This window comes from Saimiri boliviensis, chromosome 2 (assembly GCF_048565385.1).
Source record: "Saimiri boliviensis isolate mSaiBol1 chromosome 2, mSaiBol1.pri, whole genome shotgun sequence".
NCBI classification, from domain to species: domain Eukaryota; kingdom Metazoa; phylum Chordata; class Mammalia; order Primates; family Cebidae; genus Saimiri; species Saimiri boliviensis.
In genome coordinates this window covers 174,337,519-174,349,365 of record NC_133450.1, presented here as the reverse complement: position 1 = coordinate 174,349,365, position 11,847 = coordinate 174,337,519, and the positions used below count along the sequence as shown (strand labels likewise).

Genomic DNA, 11,847 nt, shown 5'->3' with positions numbered 1-11,847 from the left:
CTGCATCAAGCAGGGTTCCAGGACTTCCCAACGCTGACAAAAATTCAGTGAATAATTTATCTAGGTGAGATTCATTCCAACAACCTCTTGTGCTGAATAGGCTGAAAATCTGCTGGAGTACCTTGTGAAGGACAGAGGTGGTCTAACCTTCTGAATCTTGCTGCCATCTATCAGAAACAATAGAAAACATTCAAAACAGATGAAATGTAAATCAAAAGGGCACTGGTTAAATAATTTATGACAGCAACTCAGAGGGCAACAATAGAATTATTTAAAAATACAGATAAGCCCTCTAAATACTAATTCAGGAAGATCTTGAAGTGAAAAAAGATGCAGAACAGTGTACATGGTATGCTATTTTTCTTTATAAAAATGAGAGCGTAATAAAAATATGACTATATTCTTACTTTGCATATGCATAAAAAACTAGAAGGATTTAAGACATAAACTTCAAAATTTGGAAAATGGAAGAAATTGTGTCAAAGTATACATTGATTTCTATGTCAGAATTTAAATTTACCACTAATTAAATAAATGCAAGTTAACAAAATACTCATAAAGGGAAAAGTCAGCAGAAGGGGTGATAATATTTTGGAAATACTGTCTTGGATCAGTATTTTACTAAATATCCGTAACAGGGCTAAAATTTTGCTACCAGATTCTATAAGTTCACTACAGATTCTATACAACAATGCAGAAGGTACATATTCAGGAACAAACAATGGGCAAAGGAAACTATATTATGTATAGTTATTGGGAAATTATGTAGGCATTTTTAAAATTGTGGAAAACAAAGGCATTTCAAGCCAAAAATTTTGAATATATCATTTGCACAATAAAGTCACAATCTAGCAAAGAGACAAATACTTTGTGCTTGAGATGACAACAAATTCCAAAATATGAACCAAAATTGTAACCGAGGTATCTATTAAATAGTGTGGGCCAATTATCGTTTTGTAAAAAACTAATCCTCCCCTACTCTTCTACCAGGTTTTCGCTCAATTTATAAAAAACCTGCATTTCACTGCTATTCAAAAAAACAGAAGCTAGGAAGTGTAAAGCTTTAAAAAATTACGCATTTGGGGAACGTTAAGAGCTCAAATACGCGAAAACCTTACATCAAACATGCAGCATAACATACATGCACACATTCTGTTCTATTTAGTCCCAAGTACAAGGCAACTCTGAGACGCCGGGCTGGAATCCACCCCGACAGCGCCGCTTCCCCAGCCCCGCAGCCCCCGGCGGCCGCGCTCCTCCACCCGCTTCACCACCCGCGACGTCCGCCCGCTGACGAGATCCGGAGGCCGCGCAGCCGCAGTGGCCGCAACGGCCGCTCCCACCCCGGGGGATCCTGGGACTAGGCTTTCCCGGAAGGAGCCGCTCGGCGTCCGGAGCTAGGACGGTGTTCCAGGCCCAAGCCCAGGCCCAGGCCTGTGTTCCAGGCCCTTGCTCAAAGGCTGGCCGGTGGCCGCTGTGACACTGTAGGTACAGCGGAGGGCGCAGCAGGCAGCTCGCTGAGGAGCCCGGACTCGCCGCCGAGCGGGCCCTGGAGCCGCAGGACGTGGCGGCGCCTCCTCTTTGCCCGAAGCGGAACTGCTGAAGGAGCTGCGGCGCAGGCCGGACGAGGTAAACCGGGTCATTTATCCGCCTTCAGGTCATGACTCATCTGGCTAATAATCAGATTTGAGGTCCACAGCCCTTTGTGGTCTTGCGACAGGGCGATTTTCAGTGGATGACTGACTGGCGTGGCCCGAGGGGTGCCGCAGTGACTGCCTTCCTTTGATAAGGAAAGGAGCTCTCTGTCCTTTGCGGACACCTCGTTGCCTGTAAAACATTCCGGTTATAACGTCTTTCTCCGGCTTGCATCTCTGTGCGGGAGGAAAGCCTTCACATGAAAGTGTCCCTTGGTAACGGCGAAATGGGCGTCTCTGCCCATTTGCAGCCTTGTAAGGCAGGAACCACACGCTTTTTTACCAGCAATACTCACAGTTCGGTGGTACTGCAAGGCTTTGATCAGCTTAGAATAGAAGGATTGCTTTGTGATGTGACCCTCGTACCAGGCGATGGAGATGAAATCTTCCCCGTTCACAGAGCTATGATGGCGTCTGCTAGTGATTATTTCAAGGCTATGTTCACAGGTGGAATGAAAGAACAGGATTTGATGTGCATTAAGCTTCATGGGGTGAACAAGGTTGGTCTGAAGAAAATCATTGATTTTATTTATACTGCAAAACTTTCTCTTAATATGGACAGTCTTCAGGACACACTTGAGGCTGCCAGCTTTTTACAAATACTACCTGTTTTGGACTTCTGTAAAGTATTTCTTATATCAGGAGTCTCTTTAGATAACTGTGTTGAGGTTGGACGAATTGCTAACACCTACAATCTTATAGAAGTGGATAAATATGTTAATAATTTCATCCTGAAGAACTTTCCTGCTTTATTGAGTACTGGAGAGTTTCTAAAACTCCCTTTTGAACGGCTTGCCTTTGTGCTTTCCAGTAATAGTCTTAAGCACTGTACCGAACTTGAACTCTTTAAGGCTGCCTGTCGCTGGCTAAGGTTGGAAGACCCTCGGATGGATTATGCTGCAAAATTAATGAAGAATATTCGATTTCCACTGATGACACCACAGGACCTCATCAATTACGTGCAGACAGTAGATTTCATGAGAACAGATAATACCTGTGTGAATCTGCTTTTGGAAGCTAGCAATTACCAAATGATGCCATATATGCAGCCAGTGATGCAGTCAGATAGAACTGCCATTCGATCAGACTCCACTCACTTGGTTACATTAGGAGGAGTTTTGAGGCAGCAGCTGGTTGTCAGTAAAGAATTACGGATGTATGATGAAAGGGCACAAGAATGGAGATCTTTAGCCCCAATGGATGCTCCCCGTTACCAGCATGGCATTGCTGTCATTGGAAACTTTCTATATGTAGTTGGTGGTCAAAGTAATTATGATACAAAAGGAAAAACTGCTGTTGATACAGTTTTCAGATTTGATCCTCGGTATAATAAATGGATGCAGGTTGCATCATTAAATGAAAAGCGCACCTTCTTTCACTTGAGTGCCCTCAAAGGACATTTGTATGCAGTTGGTGGGCGCAGTGCAGCTGGTGAACTAGCCACAGTAGAATGTTACAATCCAAGAATGAATGAGTGGAGCTATGTTGCAAAAATGAGTGAACCCCACTATGGACATGCGGGAACAGTATATGGAGGCTTAATGTATATTTCAGGAGGAATTACTCATGACACTTTCCAAAATGAGCTCATGTGTTTTGACCCAGATACAGACAAATGGATGCAAAAGGCTCCAATGACTACAGTCAGAGGTCTGCATTGCATGTGTACAGTTGGAGACAAGCTCTATGTCATTGGTGGCAATCACTTCAGAGGAACAAGTGATTATGATGATGTTCTAAGCTGTGAATACTATTCACCAACCCTTGACCAGTGGACCCCAATTGCTGCCATGTTAAGAGGTCAAAGTGATGTTGGAGTTGCTGTCTTTGAAAATAAAATCTACGTTGTTGGTGGATATTCTTGGAATAATCGTTGTATGGTAGAAATTGTCCAGAAATATGACCCAGAAAAAGATGAGTGGCATAAAGTTTTTGATCTTCCAGAGTCACTTGGTGGCATTCGAGCTTGTACACTCACAGTTTTTCCACCCGAAGAAAATCATGGGTCACCTTCTAGAGAATCACCTCTTTCAGCACCTTCAGATCATTCTTAGGTTTAAGGTGTAATAACCTTTGCAGTACATCGTGGGTGATCTAATACTTCCCCTTCAGTTCTATCTTACAGTGACTGGTACAGTTATTAGATATAAAGGTAACTGATGTTATTTGTCTTGTTTGGCTTAGTGTGTTTATCAAATGGCTAACACATGCATTCTGAAAATGTATTTAACATAGCTAGCTGTTTTAACAAATGAAAAAAAATAGATGTAGAAAAATGTTTAGATGTCTTCTTGTGATGTTATATAAAATTGTAGATGACTGTGGTAAATGTGTAATTATGTCCATTATGCCTCAAAGTTGAGTTTTCATCTTTGACTCCAAAATGTCAGAGGGAGGCCACTGTAACCTAAAAATAACTAAAGGTTGCTGAGTATTAATAGCTATCTCCCTGTTTTCATAATTTTTGACATGTCTCTGTCAATTTACTTGATTGCGTGATTACATTCGGAATATTTGAAGTTTCTTACAGAAATAATAAAAAATATTAACTAGAAAAAAACAGTGTAGCACCAAGCCAGTATTTGGTATCTCTCTCTAGAGAGAGCAAAAGAGGGAGAAAGGAGAAGAAAATACACACACATAATACAAATATACATGCATAATTTAAAAATTGTTTGGCATTTCAACTATGCTGAAATTGTTTTTAAGTTTCTTTCTTCCACAAAGCAGCCATTTCTATTCAAATGGAAACTCAATACCAGAGAATACATGTCTATATAGTCACACTGAATTTAGATAGATAAGGACTACAGCATACTAAATCAAAAACCAAATTTGTTATGTGACTAAATTGTTATTTCAGATGAAGCTTACATTACTTTTCTTCTGCTTGTAGATTTTCTGTAGAGTACTTTTACACAGATTGGTAAAGTTCAGGTTTCAGAGAATTGCTTTTGCACAGAAAATGTAGGCTCTGCTTTTTTCCACATTTTTGGTCAGTAAAACTTATGAAGAAAGCAAAAAAAAAAATATTCTGAAGAAAGCTATAGGGTTTTAAGTTCAGCCTCACAAATTAGTCATCGTAATGTGATTATTTTGCAGTTTGGGGTGAATGCCCTGGTGCTGTTAAGAGTCCAGCGCATTCTGAGCTGTGTGATCTGCCTTGATGCTATGATCTGCACAAGCAGGAGATACATTTTCTTCTGCATCAGTGAGGAAAAATGTTGTTTTGGCCATGTCTGAAAGACAAGACCAACTTCAGATTCCCTAAGAAGCCAGCTGTGGAGTGTCTAGAACACTATGGTCTTACAAGCAGTACTAAAGTCGACCTTCAGCCTCTTCAATACCAATGGTATCCCTACTGGTTGAGAACCATGTAATTTTTTAATAGTACTTTATCAGCAAATGGAGTTACAGGAATTCCTTGTAATGAGTGATTCTGAAGAGGTACTTTCCTGGAATAATTGTCTACCTGAAGAAAAAAAATTTATATATACACATATGTGTCTGTGTGTGTATACATATAGATATATGTATACACAAACACACACACACACATATACACCTATACCTGGAAGATTGTCAGAGTGTACATCAGAAACAACTTTCTCTTTATTGACAATCCCATAATAAAACTCAGGAACTAAGGCAAAATGAATTGGCTCTAGGGATCTGAAACTTACTGCCCATACAAGTGTTGATTCATTTGAATGCTTTTTATGATTTTTGCATTTGCAGAAATTTTCATACTTTGTATGTTTTTTAATAACTCAGTTTTTATTACTAAAAATAGCACATTTGAATACATTTGAAAAATAGAAAAAGTAGAAATTATTGTTAACTTTATTGAATAAGCAAGAAGTACATCCCAATCCTTTCTTGATTACTAATGAGCTTGAATATCTGTGTATTATGGGTAACTGTGTTTCTTTGACCAAATGTTCCTGTCGTTTTGACCTTGTGTTACCTATCGGAGTTGCTTTGTTTTTCGTATCAAGTTATAGGACCTCTTTATATAATAAATGGTATTTAACTTGCATTTGCTTGCATTTCTTTCCTCAATCTATTATAATTTTGCAAAGGCAAGGCTGTTCAGTTAATTTTTGCTATCAAATTTGTCTTTTTTTTTTTTTGAGACAGGGTGTCACTCTGTCTAGTCTGGAGTGCAATGCTCACTGCAAACTCTGCCTCCTAGGTTCAAGTGATTCTCTTGCCTCTGGCTCCCGAGTAGCTGGGATTACAGGCATGCACCACCACACCCAGCTAATTTTGTATTTTTAGTAGAGATAGGGTTAGGGGATAATTTTGGTATAGTTTATATGTTATGTAGTATGTCAGTGCTAATTCTGACATGCCAAGGTGGTACTGCCCTGCTGATACTTTGTACAAGCTTTTCCTTTTATTGAAAAAAATGTGCCTTTTATTACGTCTTATGTCTGACCCTGGTGCTTCCTAATGAAACAAGTATTGCTTTACCAGGTAAACTGCTCTGTCTAGATCCCCACCTCTAGCTTCACACACCCTACCTCTCCTTTTACTTTTCCACATTCTGCAGTTGACAGTTCTCTTGTTAATCATACAGGTTGCTGACTAATGAAATACAGGTTGAGCACCCCTAATCCAAAATGCTCCAAAATTCAAAACTTTTTGAGGACCAACAGTATGGCACAAGTAGAAAATTCCACACCTGACCTCATGTGACAGGTTACAGTCCAAATACAGTGAAGACTTCTTAGTTTTATGCACAACATTATTTAGACTATTACATATAATTACTTTCAGGCTATGCGTATACAATATATATATAATGTAAATGAAGTTTGAAGTAATTTTGTTTAGACTTGGGTCCCTCCACCAGGATACCTCCTGTCCATGCAAATATTCCAAAATCCAAAACACTTCTGGTCCCAACCATTTCAGATAAGGGGTATTTAACCTGTACTGCTCATTAAACCTGGTGTTCCTTATAGAGACTGAAATTGTAGGTGCTTGAAATGATTATCTGGAAAGAGATCTATTTTCATAAGCTGGTAATTTTTTAAAGAAAAGTCATACTAGGAAAATAGAGGATAAAAACTAAAAGCACACAAAGTGTTCTGTTAACATTTCTTTTTTTAGTTTTCTGATAAGTATTCAAAAAATCAACATTTGTTAGCTTTTTTGATATGTCTATTATAGAAGGTACAGGAAAATAAAAAGTAATTATCAGTGATTCCACATGCTGAAGATAACTTCTGTTAATACTGAGTATATTATTTATACACACACACACACACACACACACACACACACACACACACACACGCAGGCATTTGTCAAACATTTTTCAAATATGCCAGACCTTAACCTAAAAGCTGGATAATGAAAACAAATCAACTTTCCAAAGATACAGACTCCTATTATCATGACTTTTTCTTATTTTTTAAAAGCTATGTATATTAAAAAATAATTTGTAAGTTTTTTTCTAATTATCAAATACACATGTATTTAGAAAAACAGATTCCATTTTTACTCAGATAAATCCAGACTTAAATTTCTTTCCCACTTGCTAGCAGTAATATATATGTAGTTGACCTATGTAGTTTAAACATTTCTCTCATGTTTAAATTTTTGTAATTAAAGTTATTTTGTTCTCACTATAAAAATAGTAAGCTCCTATGGGACATTTCTAAACTACATAAACATACCATAGAGAATTAAAACCAATGTCCCATCGCCAGCTCAACCGATTGTAAACAACTGCTGAAAGATCGTGGGGTAAGTTTAACTCCCTAAAACTTCAGTTTTGTCATTTATGAGGTTGGGTGTGGTCATTAATAATTCTGTGTGTATCAGAGTTGTAAGGAGATGATATAAAGGGATTAGCATAAGATATACACACAAGCAATCAGTGAATGATAGTTGTTACTAGTAAAGTTGGGATTTTATAATTTGACTTTTGCTTCATCTTAATGATTTTCAGATTATTGTTTTTGAAAGTGTTTAGTGTCTCTATAATATTTCATTCTATGAACATGCCAAACTATTCCATTTCTTTATGTGTATTTAAATGTCTATCATAAATTTTTACCATAATAAAGCAAGATTTAATATTCTTACATAAACCTTTGCCCATATCTACTACCCTATGATAAATGCTAAGTAAAATCTGAATCATACAGTGTTAGCTTTTTTAGGGTCTTAAAACGTATTTCTAGGATTGTACCAATAGGCATTTCTAGCAGAACTGTGTTCAGTAACTATTTCAAAGGAAATCTTAGCAGTTCTTGTCATTTTACTGTATGGATTTACATATCTTTAATTATTAGTTACAATTTCTTGTTTATTGAGCATGTGTATTTTTCATATGTGAATCATTTGCTCCTGTCTTTTGCTTTAATTTTCCTATTTGCTATAAATACTTTTATATACTCTACATATTTTTTCTCTATGTGATCAAATATGTTCATCTTTTTTGTATTTTGACCTTTTGGTGATATTTTTGCTTTTTAAATTAAAGGGGTATGTGTGGTGGTGGTGTTTATTACATTGTACTGATGTGGTATTACTTGTTCTTGATTTTATAGCTCTGTAGCTTTGTGAGTACTAGTTCTTGACATGTTAAAAGTGGCATTTACTGCTTGTCTCCTGTTAAGTAGCTTTTCATTCTAGTTACAGTATGAATGAGTTTTCCTAAAAATTAATAAAAATTTCCTTTTTATATTAAGATTAATCTTTTTTTTTTTTTTTTTTTTTTTTTTTTTGAGATGGGGTCTCGCTATGTTGACCAGGCTGGTCTCAAATTCCTGGTCTCCAGCGATCCTCCCATTTTGGCCTCTCCAAGGGTTAAAATTGCAGTGAGCCACTGCATCTGGCTATATTGAGATTAATCCTTATTCTCTGTTTATAGTATTTGCCCACTTGTTTTTTTCTGTGAGCAAAAAAAATCAGTTTGTTTTATTCTTTGCAATGTAGCAGAATTAGTTTTTTTGTCATTTTTTAATGCTTTCTTGAATTTCTTTTTAATCATTAGGTGGTATAATTATCCCAGTATTTTAAGCTGTTGTTGATAAAACTTTCTACCAAACTTTTGGCATAAAATCTAATGTATTTTTTCAATTTGTTATCCAATTTTTTCTTAACTGCTTTTTAAATCTCTGTATTTCCTTGATGAATTTTTATGGTTTTAAAAAACATATTTGGGTTGGTTCCAGATCTTTGCCTTTGTAAACAGTGCCGCAATGAACATACATGGGCATGTGTTTTTATAATGGAATGATTTATAATCCTTTGGTCCACATATATACACCATGGAATACTACACAGCCATAAAAAAGGGTGAGTGCATGACCATTGTAGGGGTATGGATAAATCTGGAAACCATCATTCTCAGCCAACTGACACAAGAACAGAAAACCAAACACCCCATGTTCTCACTTGCAGCGGGTGTTGAACAGTGAGAAAACATGGTCACAGGGAGGGGAACATGATGCGCTGGGGCCTGTTGAGCGGTGGGGGGCTGGGGAGGGTCAGCAGGGGATGGGGAGAAAAAAAAGTTTCAATCTTTACCTACAATAATGGAAAGTCAATAAATTATATGTGAAAATAAATAAAAATTAAAAACATATTAAATCGTATATTATGGGCAATCAATTTAGAGTCTTTTTCTTCAGTTCCAATAATCTTTTTTCAAGTTGAGTTGTCTTCGATATATACGTGTGTGTGTCTTTCTGCTTTGAATGGGATTTTGTTAGGTTAAATTCTGAACTCTTGATAGAAGTAGGAAATATATGGTTTTTTTTTTTGTTGTTGTTGTTGTTGTTTTTTTGCGACGGAGTTTCGCTCTTGTTACCCAGGCTGGAGTGCAATGGCGTGATCTCGGCTCACCGCAACCTCCGCCTCCTGGGTTCAGGCAATTCTCCTGCCTCAGCCTCCTGAGTAGCTGGGATTACAGACACGTGCCACCATGCCCAGCTAATTTTTTGTATTTTTGGTAGAGACGGGGTTTCACCATGTTGACCAGGATGGTCTCCATCTCTTGACCTCGTGATCCACCCGCCTCGGCCTCCCAAAGTGCTGGGATTACAGGCTTGAGCCACCGTGCCCGGCCGGAAATATATGGTTTTAGCATATTGGTTTTCTGTCTACCAACTCTCTTTGATTCTTCAGTTTTTTGGGTCATTTCTCATATTTTCGCCTTAAGTAACCATTATCTGCATATTATAAAAGCCAATTTCATATTATTTGTTTATATGAAACATTAAAGCATTGGTTCATACTTCCAGCAAAATTATAGTAGTGACCAAGGAATTGTGTCTTATGCGTAATTTTATTAGAGATAATTCTAGTTTTAGAATTCCTTTGTTAAAGGGAAATATCCTTGATCTTGGTGATGAAGTTCCTTATTAGGAGGCTTAAAAAATTAGGGATGTGGCCAGGCGCGGTGGCTCACGCCTGTAATCCCAGCACTTTGGGAGGCCGAGGCGGGTGGATCACGAGGCCAAGAGATCAAGACCATACTGGTCAACATGGTGAAACCCCGTCTCTACTAAAAAATACAAAAAATTGGCTGGGCATGGTGGTGCGTGCCTGTAATCCCAGCTGCTCAGGAGGCTGAGGCAGGAGAATTGCCTGAACCCAGGAGGCGGAGGTTGCGGTGAGCCGAGATCGCGCCATTGCACTCCAGCCTAGGTAACAAGAGCGAAACTCCGTCTCAAAAAAAAAAAAAAAATTAGGGATGTATATTTTAATTACAAAATGATTTCTGTACCAGCTGATCCAAATTTTTTTTTAGTACCAACCATGGGCTGAAAGAAAGGCTATTTCTTGTCTATGTGAACAGGGTGTTATTAACTACTCATTTCTTCATTTGTTTAGTAAAATTTATTGAGATGACATTTAAATTTTTCTCAGGTCTTTTTTTTTTTTTTAAAAAGTCTTTTAATTGTTTTTTACTGTTGTGTTAGAAAGCACTCATATTGCTGAGTGCATTGTCAATTAGAATACAATTTAGAATGCAATTTGGCAAGCGTAGTAAAATGATTCAAGTTTCATACCTTTTGGGTAGTAAGTATATTTCTAGAATTAATAAGTGACAGAAAATAAGCCAAAATTAGTCATCTAAGCATGAAACTATTATTTGCTTCCTAATATGACCACATTAGACCTTCCATTAAAATATTTTTAAATGGATTTTTAAAGATTCTTCCCACCCTAATTTTGATACTTTATCTGCATTCTCTAGTATTCCATTGTTGAGCATATATTTAATGGCTGGATGAAAGACTTAGATATTCATTAAGGACACATAACAAAACTGTTGAATTGTGTACATTAGCCAAATGCACTACTACACAGAGTAGGTAGTTCCTCTGTAACACTCTCAGAACAATTGCTTTCCAGGGGCGACTGTTATTCTGCCATTGAAGTCTTTGTTTAACTGGGTTACAGAAAATACATCTCCTTTATCAAAACAACAGTAATAGCAAAACCCAGAAATTTTGATAACACGTGAAAGTTCAAAGTTAGCAGCTTATATCAATTACATAAGTGAATATTAAAAACCTTTGGTAATTCTTGGGGCATGGTAGATCAAATAAAGAGAAGAACATATTTTTTATACTACATAAAATACAGATTTAAATAGCTGTGAGCTTTACTTATAAGTTAATATACATTGAATTTTAAAATCTGCAATATTTCATCTGGATTCTAAGCATTTGTATCCACTACTTGCTTTTTCCTTTGAGTGGATTCCCCCTACCATTTTTATTTTTAGTTTTTAGTAGAGAGCCTCATCACAAAGACATGTATAGAGTAACTCTTTTCAACAGCAGAAAGGATGTATTATGCATTATATCCAGTTATAAGTAAATATGATGACTTCATAATATTTAAGAATTTTTTATATACTTACCTGGCAGGGGATATACCAGGATCACAAAGGTGGTTTTCCCAGGGCGAGGCTTATCCATTGCACACTGGATGTGCTGGCCCCTGCAATTTCCCCAAATGTGGGAAACTCAACTGCATAATTTGTGGTAGTGGGGGACTGCATTCACACTCTCCCCTGGTCTCTTAAAAAAAAAAAAAAGAATTTTTTATGTTAGTTTGCTCATATGGATATGAGGATCAAATCACGACTGCTATAGCCACATAATTTTCACCCACTCAG

The 11,847-nt window shown here is 37.2% G+C and overlaps 1 protein-coding gene, 1 long non-coding RNA gene and 1 other non-coding gene across 3 annotated transcripts in view; 2 read left to right on the top strand and 1 right to left on the bottom strand.

Moving 5' to 3' along the window:
* The first annotated feature begins 1,652 nt into the window (after window positions 1-1,652).
* On the top strand, window positions 1,653-5,733 carry KLHL9 (kelch like family member 9). Its single transcript, XM_003928119.4, has one exon. It carries the CDS (start codon window positions 1,895-1,897, stop codon window positions 3,746-3,748), a length of 1,854 nt encoding a protein of 617 aa, XP_003928168.1. The 5' UTR covers window positions 1,653-1,894; the 3' UTR covers window positions 3,749-5,733.
* A 5,848-nt stretch (window positions 5,734-11,581) lies between these two features.
* On the top strand, window positions 11,582-11,745 carry LOC120366510 (U1 spliceosomal RNA). The gene has a single exon (XR_005581160.1). It is a non-coding gene; the product is annotated as a U1 spliceosomal RNA (small nuclear RNA).
* Window positions 11,624-11,847, bottom strand: part of LOC141583736 (uncharacterized) — a 43,310-nt gene continuing 43,086 nt past the window's right edge. Inside the window, exon 3 of the long non-coding RNA XR_012516596.1 lies at window positions 11,624-11,749. This is a non-coding gene — a long non-coding RNA (uncharacterized LOC141583736). The remainder of the gene's footprint in view (window positions 11,750-11,847) is intronic.

What these genes read in the sequence shown, in the direction of transcription:
- KLHL9 (XM_003928119.4), top strand. Translation starts at nt 1,895, where the DNA reads ATGAAAGTGTCCCTTGGTAACGGCGAAATGGGCGTCTCTGCCCATTTG.